Genomic DNA, 14,224 nt, shown 5'->3' on the forward strand with positions numbered 1-14,224 from the left:
GCTTCGGGCGGCGCTAAACCGCTGAGCCACGGGGCTGCCCTTGACCTGTCTTTCGAGTATGGTTCCTGCTGGATTAGGCGTTCTGGCTCCCGGCTCTTCGTTTCCGGGTCTTGGTGTCCTCGCCGCGGGTTCGGCGCTTCCCTCCCAGGCCCGGGGGCAGCGGGCCTGTGCCTGTGCCTGTGCTGGGGGCTCCGGGGCTCCGGGCTCTGCTTCCGCCGCGCCTGCAGGCCTCCCGCGCCTCTGGACAACCACCGGCCTGGGCTCTTCGGACACGGCTTCTGACACCCGCCCGGGGGCGGGCCCTCGCGGGCTGCGGTCCCGGTCGTCCTGAGCACGGGCCGGGCCGGACCTGAGCACAGCAGCACGGGCGCCGGGCCTCGCGGTGGCGGAGAGTTCAGGGCGGGAGGCTGCGCGGCTGCCCGCGGACCCTGCTCCCAGCCCTCGCCCCACGCACCCGCGCCGAGCCTCACCGCCGCATGTCGGGGGCCGCCCAGGGGCCGCCTGGCCCGAGCAGAGGCTCCTCTGCGGGCGGCGGGGAACCGCGGGAGGACCCGGCCGCCGAGGGGCGGCGCTCCGGGACCGCAGGCTGCGGCCCCGCCCCGCCCCAGGCCCCCCCGCCCCCGCAACAAGGCCCCGCCCCCAGTGGCCCCGCCCCCAGCGACACCACCCCTCCACAAGGCCCCGCCCCAGCCCCGCCCCCGCAACAGGCCCCGCCCCCAGCGACACCACCCCTCCACACAAAGGCCCCGCCCCCACGGAGCCCCGCCCCGAGGCCCGAGGCCCCGCCCCCGCAACAAGGCCCCTGCTCCCACCTACTCCGCCCCGCAAAAGGCCCCGCCCCAGTGGCACCGCCCCTCCCCGAGGCCCCGCCCCAGCGACACCGCCCCTCCACAAAAGGCCCCGCCCCTTCGTCAGCCCCGCCCCCCCGAGGCGCCCGCCTCCTCAAGCAAGGCCCCGCCCCTCACCTACCCCGCCCCCGCAACAAGGCCCCGCCCCGAGGCCCCGCCCGTCCACGAGGCCCCGCCCCCAGCGACACCGCCCCTCCACAAAGGCCCCGCCCCCACGGAGCCCCCGCCCCCGCCCCGCCCCGCGGCCCCAGAACCCACCCAGACCCCGGCCCCCCCCCACTCCGCCCGGGCCCCCGCCCCCGCCCCCGCCCCCGCGGCGGCGGTCACGTGGTGTGCGACCCGGACGCGGAACCGGCCGGCGCGGCGTAGACCCGGGCTCCCGGAGCGCTGTGGGGACCGCGCCCCCGCGCCCCCGCGCCCCCGCGCCCCCGCGCCCGGCCATGCGGCCCCCCGGCCCCCGCGCCCCCGGGCTGGCGCTGCTGGCCGCGCTGCTGGCGGCGCCCCGGGCCCTCGCAGAGGCCCCGCACCTGGTGCTCGTGGACGCGGCCCGCGCGCTGCGGCCCCTGCGGCCCTTCTGGAGGAGCACCGGCTTCTGGTGAGGGCTCCGCGCGGGGAAACTGAGGCCCGACAGGCCCGGCCCGGGCTTCTGGGCCCCCGTGGCCCGCGGGAGAGCCGCGGCCCCGCCCTCGCGGCTGCACCCGGGCCCGCGGGAGGGGCAGGGGCCAGGACGTGCAGGGGCAGGCGCCGCGACCTCGGCTCCCCCCCTGCCCCGGCCCTCGCTGCGGCCCCGCCCAGGGGAGAAGGAGCAGGGTGCCGGCGTGTGGTCCCGTCCCCTCCGAGCCCGGTCTCCCGGTCTCCGCAAGCACGAGCCTCCACCACAGCCTTCCTGCTCTCGGGTCACTTTTTATTCCGGGGCGGAGCGGGGGTTGGCAGGCACTGCCCAGGCCGGCTGCTGGAGCCTGGCGTCCTGGGCGTCCTGGGCCTCCCGGGCCGTCGGGGGCACTAATGCCCCGCCCCCCTCGCTCTGCCCCAGCCCCCCCCTGCCGCACAGCCAGGCTGACCGCTATGACCTCAGCTGGGACCAGCAGCTCAACCTGGCCTATGTGGGTGCTGTCCCTCACGGGGGCATCGAGCAGGTCCGGACCCACTGGCTGCTGGAGCTCATCACGGCCAGGTGAGTGGGGGGCGGCTGGGAGAGCCGGCCGGGGGCTGGAGACCGAGGCTGGGGCAGGTCAGGTGCAGAGGCGGGCGGGAGGCAGGAGGGAGGGGGCCCCCATCGTCTGCACGCTGTCCCTGGTGGAGAGGCTGTGTGGGGGCTGGGCGGCCCCTGGACTGAGCAGAGCTGGCTCCCCGTGGGGCTCACTGAGGGGCTCAGGGTCAAGGTGGTGTCGCCTGCAGCGGCTCCGGGGCTGGACGCACCCACGCAGCCCGGCCCTGTGCTCACAGGTCAGGCCTTGGAGGAACGCGGCCCAGGGGCCCTGCAGGCTGCAGGCTAGGGGACACCCGGGGGTGTGTTTGGAAGTCCAGAGACACAGAGATCCTCGTGCCCCCGGCCGCAGTGGGACTGGGACGGGACAAGCCAAAGGACCAGTACCCCATTGGCACCTGGGAGGCATCCTGACCACGTCGGGGCCTTTGTTCAAATAAGACGGTGACACCCGGCATCACGTTGACCTGCAGGACCTCTGTTGAAGCTCTTGGCTTCAAAGGGCCTGGGTCCCTGTGCGCTCCCTGGCTCCCCCAGGCCAGAGGGCACAGCCTCCGCTTGGAGGGTTGAGGTGATGGACACGGGTGACCGAGCTGGAGCCTGCCTGCCGGGGGCCCCGGGGACGGGCGCTGGCTCTAGAGGGTGGAGTCGGTGGCTGCTGCCTCCCTGCGGCGGGCTCGGGCCACCTGCACGGCGCCATGCACACTGTGGAACAGCTGCGCCTCCTCGGCCGCGTCCCCCGGGTCGTCCCCGAGGAAGCCACCCCTCCTCAGGGTGTCCCTCACCAAGGGGCTGCAGCAGGCCAGGAGCAGGGTGATGCCCAGGGCCCCGTAGTCCCGGCGCAGGTCCCGCAGCGTAGCCACGCCGGCTGCATCCAGGAAGAGCAGCGGGGCGCAGTCAATGACCACGGCGTGGAAGCCGCCCTCCGTGGGCACCAGTGCGGCCGAACTGCCCGCCGGGCCCAGGTCCACGCCCCCGACGGCGTCTCCCTCACCCGCGCCTGCGCCCGGGCCCCGCTCCTTCCTCCTGGCGGCGGCCTGCCCGGCATCCAGCCCCGTGAGGCCGTACAGTGACCGCAGGAAGAAGTCCTTGTTGGCGTAGTAGAGCGGCCCCGCGAAGCGGAACACCCTCACCCCGGGTTCGGGGACCAGGCCCTCGAACTCTGCGGCGTCCTCGTAGAAGCCCGTGTCCCCGATCTGGGCGAGCAGGACCGCTCGGGGGCGCTGCGTGCGACCGGCCAGGCTGAGCAGAGACAGGACGAGGCCGGCCAGCAGCCCCGCCTCCACACTGAGCAGCACGCACGTGGCCGCCGTGGCCACCCACACCAGCGCGTCGGCCGGGCTGAGCCGCCACAGCTGCGGCACGTCCCTCACCTTGCGCAGGGCCCCCCGCAGGCTGACCACGATGACGCAGGCCAGCACGCAGCGCTGCAGGTCCCGGAACAGCGGCGCCAGAGCCAGCAGGACCAGCAGCACCACGGCGGCGCTGACCACGCTGGACAGCTGCGTGCGGCAGCCGGTGGCCGTCTTCACCAGGGTCTTGCTCAGGGCGGCACTGGTGACGTAGCAGTGGAAGAAGGCCGGCAGCACGTTGCAGCAGCCCACGGCCAGCAGCTCCTGGTTGGCTCGCACCGAGTAGCCGTGGCTCCGGGCAAACATCTCCGCCAGCGAGATGGAGAAGGCGGACGCCACGAGGGCCAGGGGCACGGCATCCAGCACCACGCGCCACATCAGCCCAGGGTCCGGCACCCGGGGGGCCACGAAGCCAGTGGGGATGTCCCCAGCCACACTGGAGCCGAAGCGTTCATGGAACTGCCCGTAGTGGGACACCAGCGTGGCTGTCACGATGACCAGCAGCTCCGTGGGCAGTGGCACCTTGAGGCGGTGCCGGCAGCGGTCTGCGAGCTCCTTGGCGGCCAGCAGCACGACCAGGCACGTGGCGCTGGTGAGCACGTCGCACAGGTTGGCCTGGCCGATGGAGCGCAGCAGGCTCAGCCACGTGCTGACCACCATGCCCAGCCCTTGGTGCCGCGGGATCCGCACGCCTAGCAGGTGCCTCAGCTGGGAGGTCAGGATGGTCACCGAGGCCCCCATGGCAAAGCCATCGAGCAGCGGCTGGGAGAGGTAGGCGGACACGAAGCCCAGCCGGAGGATGCCCATGAGGACCTGAGGACAGAGTGTGGTCAGGGCAGCAGGCAGCCGGGCGGCACAGGGTGGCCGTGGCACGGAGCCTAACGCCCCTTCGTCGCTGTTGCTCTTTCCCGAGTGGACCGTGTCCAGAGTTCCCTGCACACACGTGTGCTCACACAGGCACAGCAGACCCTGGAGGTTCTCGGTCTGGTCCTCTCACACGTGCGGGCTCCAGACATTGGAAAGCAGCTCCTTCCTCCTGCCCTGCAAGTGGCACTGCCCCCTCCCGGAAGACCTGGGGCCCCTCGGAGGGTGACACTGGGGTGGACAGGAGAGCCCTGGGTGTGGGGACGCTGCGGGAAGAGAGGCAGCCTCTCGGGGTCTCGCCCGGGACAGGAGACCGGGGAGCCGTGTGGGCCACACTCGGGCCAGCTGCTCGTGTCGGGGCCGCAGGCCTGGGGGCCCACCCTGGGGAGCCGGCCCAGTCCACCTGGGCCCGTGCCCGCTCTGTCCTGGCCTTGTGGGTTAAAGCCGGCGTCCTCCGAGCCCCGACCCCGCACTGCCCTGGGCTTGGCCCTCCCTCGGGGTCGGCCCCTCACCTGGTAAATCCCGGCCACCAGGGTGAGGGCGGTGGCGACGCGGATGGCGTAGCAGTCCTGCCCGCAGTCCGGCGGCCCGAGCCCCGCGGCGGGGGCGGAGGCGTTGGCGGCGCTACCGTTGGCCGTGGGCCCGGGGCCGTCCTGGGCAGGGCCAAAGCCGGCCAGCAGGAGCTCGCGGTCCACCACCTGGCCCACCATGAGGCACAGCAGGCTGAAGATCCCCACGGACACGTGGCGGGACGTGCCCATGACGAAGTAGATGAGGTTCGCGAAGAAGGACGTGTAGAGGCTGTAGATGGGCTGCAGCCCCGCCAGCAGCGAGTAGGCGATGGCCTGGGGCACCAGGATGATGCCGATGACCAGCCCCGACATGACGTCGCCCGCCAGGGCCTCCCGCGGCCGGTACTGGCGCAGCCAGCGTGTGGCGGGCAGCAGATCCTGCACCCACGCCCAGGCGCCCCGCGTGCTGCACGCGCAGCTGCGCCACAGCCTGGCTTTGAGCGTCTCGCGCAGGCCCAGGGGCACCGGGGACCGCCTGCGCACCAGCACCGGCCCCCCGCCCCGCTGCGGGCACTCAGGGGACACCTCCATCCTGGCGAACCACGTGCCGGGGAAAACCTGCAACGCAGGGGGCGTCAGGCCGCGCCGGAGGGCCACGCAGGGACCCAGGCCTCTCTCCTGCTCGCCGGCCACCTCCCTGAACGGCCCTGCCCCACGCACGGCCGAGGCCCCTCCTCCCCCCCTCCGCACCCCTGGACCCTCAGCCACCCTTCCATCACCTCTGTACCCTGGGGGGTCCGCCCCCCACCCCCCCAACACGGCGGAGGCCCCTCCTCCTCCCCCTCTGCATCCCGGGACCCTCGCCGCCCTTGCGTCATCTCTGCACCGTGGGCTTGGAGGAAGACGGCCCCGGATGCCCCGGATGCCCCCGATGCAGAGGCCCCGCGTCTGTGCCGGGAGGGCTGCTCCGACAGCGGCGCTGGCCGCCCCGGGTTCCTGCAGCGGAATTCCGGGACGTGCTTTGGGGGGGGTGTCAGCGGGGCCGGCGGGGAGGGACGTCGGGGTGAGTGGCCTCTGTGCCCTGCTGGGGCACCCGGGGCTGCCCTGACGTGGGCCCGGGGTCAGAGCCCACGGCTGCGCCCCTGTTCCGAGGTGGCTCAACCCCCAGGACTCGGAGTGGAGGACAGGCAGGCACAGGCCCCGTGAGCCCCGGGGGACCTGGGGTCGTGGTTCCTTCCCGGGAGGGCCTCCCCACCCAGGCCCCCCGCCCGAGCCCCCAGGGTCCAGGCCTGTGCCCAGGGTCTCCGGAGACTCCAGGCCGCCCTGGCCCCTTCAGCGGGGCTGCCCCGCGGTGCGCCCGGGACTCCGCGGTCCTGCAGCCCCGCGGCTCTTACCTGCGGGAGCCCTGACCGGCAGCTGTGCTGGCCGGCGGGGCCGGGGCCGCGGGGTCTGGCCGGGCGGGGGCCGCCGGCTGCTGGCCGAGCTGGGCTTGCGGTTCAATGATTTACCCCAGAGACTGCTGAGTCATGGGCTCCCCCAGACCTGAGTTACCTGAGCGGCTAATCCAGGTGCTCCGCCCGCCCGCGAGCCCAGCTCCCAAACAACTGTGCGCGCCTCCCCGCCGCCCTGCGTGTGCACAGTGTGGGCGAGGGTGCCCCGTGTCGGCAGGGTGCTCGGGTGCTGGGGTCCTTGGGGAGGTGGGTGTCCCGTGAGCGCAGCCAGGCCTGGGTGGGGGCAGGCAGGCCGTGACCCCCAGGCTCCGGGGCCTGTGCACGGTCAGGGCTGACCACGGGTGGGCAGAGGGCAGGGCCCGGGAGGCCTGGTGTCTTCACCCCCCATCCTCCCCCATTCTGCCGTGACACGGGCTGGTCTCTGCCGGAGTGTGGGTGCCGTGTCCCCGCGCCCGCTGTGCGCTGGGCCGCTAGGGCCCCAGGCTCCGTTCTGTGTGCTGGGCGGGCAGAGGCCGCTTGCTAAGTGCGTGTGCACGTGCGTGTGGATTGCCGAGGGCAGGCGGCCAGCAGGCAGCAGGACACGCCGTGGCCGGGTGTGCACCAGCAGCTGTGCCCCACCAGTGACTCGTTGCGGGGCGCAGGTGGCAGTCTTTAAAGTGATGTTCCGCCGTCAGTCAGTTGTGTTTCCGCGGAGTCTGCAGGTGCACTTCCACCAGCTGGATCTCGGGGTCATGCGCAGAGGGCGCACCCCACGGGTGGCCGTGGCCGGAGCCCCTGCTGCGCTCCCGGGGCAGAGCTCGGGTCTTCCCTCCACAGTCAGCCTGGACCCCCTTGGCCCGCGCAGCTGTTTGCCCAGCTCAGGAGCTGTGTCGGGGGCGCAGGCGGACGTGGGGGGCAGCTCAGAGCTTTGGGCGTCCCTGGGGCCTGTAGGCGCTCAGGTGCCGAGGCCAGTGAGGGGGCTGGTGAGGGGGCTCGGCCTTTGTCTCCTGTCCCAGCTCCTGCTCAGCCCCGAGCAAACCCCCGGGGGGGGGGGGCACAAGTTGTGTGACACAGAGGTCTCTGGTGCACGGAGCGGTGGTGCCATGCACGTGCGTGCTGGGTGCTGGCGTGGGCCCCGGTGACTCCGGGTGGAGGCCCGCTGTGGGAGGGGGCCCTGCCTCTGTGCGGGAAGGGGAGGGCAGCAGTGTCTGGGGGCGCTGGGCCGCAAGTGCCTGGGGGAGGCTCGGGCAGGTGGGGATAGTTCCGGGAGGGCTCCTTGGGGCCCGGAGCCCCCAACCCGCGGCTTGGGCGTGGGCCCCGCCCGCCACCTCCCTGTGCATGGAGGCCGCTGGTGGGCGCCGCCGTCTGCCCCACCGTGACCCGAGGGCCCACTCCCCCGCCGCCCTGCGCCCCCAGCTGCAGACCTCACCGGCGGGGTTCACCCCCTGGAACCTCCCCCACGGGCCTTCTGGCCAGCCCTGGGCCACGGGGCCAGCTCCTGCATGTGGGCCTGGAATCACCGCTGCGAACTGCCCAGTACACTGCGCTGGGAGGGGAACCCCGGGGGCCCTGGGCCGGACGCAGCTCCGCTCGCAGGGCGCCCCGCCCCCCGCCCGCTCCTGCCCCCCCCCAGCCCCGCCTGCCGGGTCCTCAGGCCGACGCGGGGCGCGTAGGGGGCGGGGCGTGGCCGCGGGCTCCGAGCTCCTGCCCCCGCCCCCTCCCTGCGCGCCCCCCAGGCCGGCCCCGCGCACGTGCAGCCGGCCCCCGCCCCCGCCCCCGCCCGCGCCCGCCCCCGCCGCGCACTCACCCCGGGGCGCCGCTCCGTCCCCCGCGCACGCGCCGGCCCTGCGGTGGGGGGCGGGGGCCGCGCGCCCTGAATGGGCCCTTTGTGCCGCCGCAGCCGCCCGCGTGCCAGGGGCCGGGGCCGGGGCCGGGGCCGCGGACCGAGGCTGTCGTGGCCGGTCGCGCCCCCCCGCCCCCCGCCCCGCCCCCGCCCCGCCCCCGCCGCGGCCTCTGGCACCGGGACGCCCCGCGGGAGCCCTCAGCGCCGTCTCCCACGGCCTCCTCGGCCCCGACAGGTGTACTGGCCCCCAGGGCATCCGGGACCGAGGCCGGCGACGGGGCGGGAGGGCCCCCAGGCCCCGGCTCCAGGGGTGGAGGCCCGCCGGGCACCGGGCGGGCGGGTGCAGGGGAAGGGGAGCCCCGCACGAGCAGCCCCCGCCCCGCCCCGCCCCGCCCCTGCCCCCGGAGCGGGACTTTGGAACCGTCTGTCCGCGCATTTAATTTTTACCCAACGCTTGTTGGTTTTCTTTGCTACCAGTCGTGACCTTTGGATGGGAGGGAAATGGGTGGGGGGTGAGCCCCGCGGCGGCCCCAGGGTGGGAGGACGCAGCCCCCGGAGCGGAGCAGCCGCAGGCAGGGCTGGGAGCCTCGGGGGGACAGCGCGGCGCGGGCGAGGGGTGCACGGAGGCCGCCGCCCCGTCGCCCTGCGCCCACCCAGCGTCCGGCCAAGCCCTGGGCGGGATGTGACCCCAGCCGGCGCCGCCCCACCTGGGTCCACGCCGTCCGCCCGGCTGCCACGAGGGGGCGCACCGCAGGCCCCCCGCAGACGGACAGACCGACAGACAGGGGAGCCCCGAGACGCCTGCCAGCCGCCTGCCCGCGCTCCTGGGCAACACCCCCAGACGCAGTGCTGACACTGCACGACCCCCCCCTTGCCTGTGCCTGACCGGAAGGCCCCCAGCCCCACGGCCAGGTCCGCCCACGCCCCCCTGTGCCCCACACCCCTGCCCAGCTAGCTGCTCAAACCCAGGCCCCCCGCACCAGCAGATGTCCCTCGGCCGTGGCCACCCATCTGCAGGTGCACCCTGTGCCCCGCCGCGCTCCAGGTGGCCACCACCCCCGTCCTGGCACTTACCCCCCCCCCCCGGGGCCTCTCCAGACCTCATGGCAAGGGCAGACCTCTGGGGACAGTGACAGGGTCAGCGGTGGTCAGGCTGGGGGGGTGAACGGGGGGAGGACGGCGGCCTCGGGGCCATGACGCCGCGCCCTGGGATACCATGTGGGGCACCTGCCGTGATGCACGCACCCAAATCCACAGAGCACGCAGCCCAGGGGTGACCCTGACGCCCGTCTGTGGCCTGGGTGAGGACCACGCGTCTCCATGACACGCCCACATCCGGTGCAGGTTGGGGGGCTGTGCCTCTGGGTAGGCAGGGGAAACGGGCTGTCTCCGTACCTCCTTCTCGGTTCCGCTGGAGACCTCAAACTGTCCCCCAAAACGTCTTTATAACAACGTCATGGCAGTTTTCTACTGGGGTCTGTGAAAGAACTCCCCGTTTCACTGAGTCGGGGTCCCATCCTCACCGGGGTCATGAGGCCTGCGTGACCGTGTCTGACACGACCACACCCTTCCTGCCCCAGGTCCACTCGCTGCTTTCTGCTGCTTCGTTACGTTTTCCCACCACAGGGCCTTTGCCCGTGCCACTCCGTCTATTGTCCCTGGTATGCTCATTGCTGGCTCTGTCCCATTACCTACAAGGTCCTAGGTGTCACCCCTGACGCCCCCTACCTCTTAAAGGTTCAAGTAGTTGCCTGAAGGTTCTATATCCCCTTTGGGAACATAAGCCTGGAGGGAACCAGTCCGGGAGGAGTGTAGTGGGGTGGGGCGCTGCGCCCTCCCAGCTCCCACTGCCATGGCACCTCCCGGAGTGTGGGGGTGCAGAGGAGGAGGCCATGGCGCCTTGTGGCCTGCTCCATCCTGTTGCACCTTCTTCCCGGGAGACCTGCTGCCTCCTGCCACCCCTGAGACCAAAGCCGTTGCTGGCTCCTGAAGGCTTGGGGCGGGTTTCGAGCGCAGGCTGGGCTGTGAGTGACCCAGAGGCTTCCATCCTCGGTGTTTTCCAGAGAAGGGGCCGTGGGGCGTGGGGACTGGAGTCCCGTGTGGCACTTTGCAGGCCCCCTACCTGCTCCAGTGTGGCCACAGGTCCAGCCGGGGTGCCGTCCCTCTGCCCTGACACCAAGCGTCCTTCTGCAGGGGGTCAGCTGGGCAAGGCCTGAGCTACAACTTCACCCACCTGGATGGCTACCTGGATCTCCTCAGGGAGAACCAGCTCCTCCCAGGTAGGCCGCCAGCCCCGTCCGGGGACCTGGTCCCTCTGGGTCCTCACTGGCCACGTGCAGAGGACTGGCCTCCGCGGGCAGGTGGCAGCTGACGGCCACCTTCGTGTGCTGCAGGCTTTGAGCTGATGGGCAGCCCCTCCCAGCGCTTCACCGACTTCGAGGACAAGCCGCAGGTGTTGGCGTGGAAGGAGCTGGTGTCCCTCCTGGCCAGGAGATACATCGGTGGGCGGGCACGGGCTGCACTCCCCGCAGGCCGTCCTCCCCCATCACCCAGGCCCTGCGCCTCCCGAGCCAGGGTCTCCTGATGGGGGCAGGGGCCGGGTGGGGTGGACGGGCCCAGGGGAGCCACATCCTGGTCACAGCCAACATCACCATCAGCATAGGCGAGGCCTCCCTGTGAGCTGGGGCAGGCGTGGCATTCGGGGGAACCATGGGTGACCGTGGGGCGCTCTGCAGGGAGGTATGGACTCTCATACGTTTCCAAGTGGAACTTCGAGACGTGGAACGAGCCAGACCACCACGACTTCGACAACGTGTCCATGACCCTGCAAGGTGGGTGGTGCCTCCTGGGGTCCTGTGAGCGTGGAAGGGGTCCTCAGGCACCAGGGTGTGGACACCTGTCCCTCTGCCAGGCTTCCTGAACTACTACGATGCCTGCTCCGAGGGTCTGCGCGCTGCCAGCCCGGCCCTGCGCCTGGGCGGTCCCGGGGACTCTTTTCACCCCTGGCCGCGCTCCCCCCTGTGCTGGGGCCTCCTGGAGCACTGTCACAACGGCACCAACTTCTTCACTGGGGAGCTGGGTGTGCGCCTGGACTACATCTCCCTCCACAAGAAGGTACGGTCGTTCCTGCACCCCCTGCCTCGCACCTCGGTTCGTGCCCCTGCCGTGTGGCCCCCGCATTGCCCCCCTGCCCTGTGGCCCTTGCATCACTCCCCTGGCCCATGCTCCATGCCCCTGCCCCACACACCTGCCCTGCAGCTCCTGCATCACTCCCTGCCCCTGCACTGCTCCCCCGCCCCATGCACCTGCCCTGCTGCTCTGTGGCCCCTGCCCGGCAGCCCCTCTGCCTGCACCGCTCCCCGGGCCGCAGGAGGGCTGCCCGCAGTGGTGCTGAGGTCAGTGTCCGCAGGGCGCGGGGAGCTCCATCTACATCCTGGAACAGGAGCAGGCCACCGTGCAGCAGATCCGACGGCTGTTCCCCAAGTTCGCCGACACCCCCGTTTACAACGACGAGGCGGACCCGCTGGTGGGCTGGTCCCTGCCGCAGCCCTGGAGGGCCGACGTGACCTACGCGGCCATGGTGGTGAAGGTAGGACCCCAGGCCCTGCCGGGGAGCGGCCTGCCCCGGGGCGGGGGGGGGGGGGGCGGGCCTGGAAGCGCCTCCCGCCCGCCCGCCCGGCCCGCCCGCAGGTCGTGGCGCAGCACCAGAACCCGCCCCGGGCCAACGGCAGCGCGGCCGTGCGCCCCGCGCTCCTGAGCAACGACAACGCCTTCCTGAGCTTCCACCCGCACCCGTTCACGCAGCGCACGCTCACCGCGCGCTTCCAGGTCAACGACACGGAGCCGCCGCACGTGCAGCTGCTGCGCAAGCCGGTGCTCACGGCCATGGCGCTGCTGGCCCTGCTGGGTAACGGCGGCGGCGCGGGCCCGAGGCCGGGGGAGCGCGGGGCGCGCCCTGCAGGGGACGGGCAGGCTGGGGGCCGCGGGGGCGCGGGGGGCGCGGGCGGCGGGCGCGGGCGGCGGGCGCGGGGGCCCCGAGCCGCGCCTGCGACCGCCGCACCCCGCCCGCAGACGGCCGGCAGCTCTGGGCCGAGGTGTCGCGGGGCGGGACGGTGCTGGACAGCAACCACACGGTGGGCGTCCTGGCCAGCGCGCACCTGCCGGCCGGGCCCCGGGACGCCTGGCGCGCCACCGTGCTGCTCTACGCGAGCGACGACACGCGCGCCCACGCCGCCCGCGCCGTGCCCGTGACGCTGCGCCTGCTCGGGGTGCCGCGGGGCCCAGGTGAGCCGCGCCCGGGGGCGGGGGGGCGCGGGGGGGCGGGGCGGGGCGGGGGGGCCGCGGGGGGGCGGGGCGGCCGGCGTGGCTCCAGCCGCAGGCTCCGCAGGGCTCGTCTACGTCACCCTGGCCCTGGACAACCCGCGCTGCAGCCCCCACGGCGAGTGGCAGCGCCTGGGCCGGCCCGTCTTCCCCACGGCGGAGGAGTTCCGGCGCATGCGCGCAGCCGAGGTCCGCGCGGGGGGCGGGGCCTAGGTCAAGGGGGCGGGGCCGCGGGGGCGGGGCCGGGACAGAGGTCCAAGGGGGCGGGGCCGCGGGGGCGGGGCCTAGGTCAAGGGGGCGGGGCCGAGGCCCTGAGTGCCGCTCCCGTCCCCAGGACCCGGTGGCCGAGGCGCCGCGCCCCTTCCCCGCCAGCGGCCGCCTGACGCTCAGCGTGGAGCTGCGGCTGCCCTCGCTACTGCTGCTGCACGTGTGCGCGCGCCCGGAGAAGCCGCCGGGACCGGCAAGTGGCCGCCCCCGCCCCCGCCGCCCCGGGCCCCCCATCCCGCCGCCCCGCCGCCCCGCCGCCCCGCCGCCCCATCACGGAGCCTCTCCCCCTGCAGGTGACCCGGCTCCGTGCCCTGCCCTTGACCCGTGGGCAGGTGCTTTTGGTGTGGTCGGATGAGCGCGTGGGCTCCAAGTGCGTGAGTGGCTCTCCCCCGCGCCCCTGGGGCCCCCCGGCCGCTGTCCCCCCGCCCGGCCCGCCCCTCGCGGCTGCAGTGCCCACGGGGTCACTCCAGTGCTCCTCCCCGCCCCCCTGGTCACCGCCGCTCGGTGGCCCGGACCTCACTCCCTGCTTGGCTTGGGTGGGGGCACCTGCAGGGAAGGTGTGAAAGTGGCGCCCAGGCTCCAGTGCCCTTCCTACCCCGAGAGCGGCCTATGGCCCCTGCAGGGAGAGTCCAGGGCCCCGGGGAGGGCCCAGAGGGGGAATGCGGCTGAGTCTACCCCGTTCCCCCACCTGGACGCCATTCCTCCTCCCGTCCGACCCCCCCCCCCAGATGCCTGTGGACCTATGAGATCCAGTTCTCCGCGGATGGAGAAGTGTACACGCCCATCAGCAGGAAGCCATCCACCTTTAACCTGTTTGTGTTCAGCCCAGGTGTGCCTGCCACCCTGTGCCCTGCCCTTAGCAGCCCCGTTTCTGGGCCTCAGCCCGCGTCCCCTAGGGTGCGGCCCAGGGTTTGCCGAGCCCAGAGCTACGGAGCTCTAGACCCTTGGGGTGGGCCCAGGGGGGCGCACACTCAACAGGTGTCTCTCCCTCCTCAGAGTCAGCCGTCACCTCTGGCTCCTACCGGGTTCGAGCGGTGGACTACTGGGCCCGACCGGGCCCCTTCTCGACCCGCGTGCACTACGTGGAGGTCCCTGCACCGTCAGGGCCGCCGCGGCCCAGTGACTGTGAGCAGTGCTGACCTCGGAGCCACGGAGGCCAAGCGCTGAGATGGGCCTCCAAGGAAGGCCCTCGTCCGCCGGGGATGGACGCAGCCCGTCCGTGGGCTCTGCTCCTGTGCTGTTTCACTCCCTTAAAGTGCCTTTGCGCTCACCAGTCTGGGTCGGCCTTTCTGGGCAGGCACGGGGCACACTGGGGGCCGTGGCTTACGGCTGGCAGTAGCGATGTGAGTCTGAACGGGCAGGCGGAAGGCCAGGCCCAGGCGGCCCCTCTGGCCCCCCCAAACTTGCCAGCCCCCGCGTCTCACCAGCTGCCTTATCCTGGGGGGACAAGTTTCTGTTCCCTTTTCCCCCTGCGGGTGCCATAGGCCCAGTGCCCAGGGGCACTGTTCCCGCTGAGCGCTGCTGTCATGCGGGGCACAGGGGTGCGGCCCCCCTGCCTGACCGCGAAGCTGGGGCTCAGCC

General features: G+C 73.2%; 2 protein-coding genes across 3 annotated transcripts; one reads left to right on the forward strand and one right to left on the reverse strand.

Annotated features, from left to right (window-relative positions):
• The first annotated feature begins 1,283 nt into the window (after nucleotides 1-1,283).
• IDUA (alpha-L-iduronidase) lies at nucleotides 1,284-13,913 on the forward strand. 2 transcript variants are annotated; one of them, XM_055326371.1, is made up of 14 exons: nucleotides 1,284-1,443; nucleotides 1,882-2,022; nucleotides 10,250-10,335; nucleotides 10,450-10,557; nucleotides 10,792-10,887; nucleotides 10,968-11,170; nucleotides 11,466-11,645; nucleotides 11,747-11,963; nucleotides 12,128-12,340; nucleotides 12,444-12,565; nucleotides 12,711-12,836; nucleotides 12,937-13,013; nucleotides 13,372-13,472; nucleotides 13,640-13,913. In XM_055326371.1, the coding sequence occupies exons 1-14, from the start codon at nucleotides 1,289-1,291 to the stop codon at nucleotides 13,780-13,782; spliced, it is 1,968 nt and encodes a 655-aa protein (XP_055182346.1). In that variant the 5' UTR covers nucleotides 1,284-1,288; the 3' UTR covers nucleotides 13,783-13,913. The 2 variants fall into 2 exon arrangements, with proteins under 2 accessions (XP_055182346.1, XP_055182347.1); XM_055326372.1 differs by having other exon boundaries at nucleotides 11,861-11,963.
• On the reverse strand, nucleotides 2,016-5,401 carry SLC26A1 (solute carrier family 26 member 1). Its single transcript, XM_055326370.1, has 2 exons — nucleotides 4,784-5,401; nucleotides 2,016-4,220 (listed from the first exon to the last, which is right to left on the reverse strand). Exons 1-2 carry the CDS (start codon nucleotides 5,372-5,374, stop codon nucleotides 2,691-2,693), a joined length of 2,121 nt encoding a protein of 706 aa, XP_055182345.1. The 5' UTR covers nucleotides 5,375-5,401; the 3' UTR covers nucleotides 2,016-2,690.
• Nucleotides 13,914-14,224: the final 311 nt, after the last annotated feature.

This window comes from Nyctereutes procyonoides, unplaced genomic scaffold, assembly GCF_905146905.1.
Source record: "Nyctereutes procyonoides isolate TBG_1078 unplaced genomic scaffold, NYPRO_anot_genome, whole genome shotgun sequence".
Lineage (NCBI taxonomy): Eukaryota > Metazoa > Chordata > Mammalia > Carnivora > Canidae > Nyctereutes > Nyctereutes procyonoides.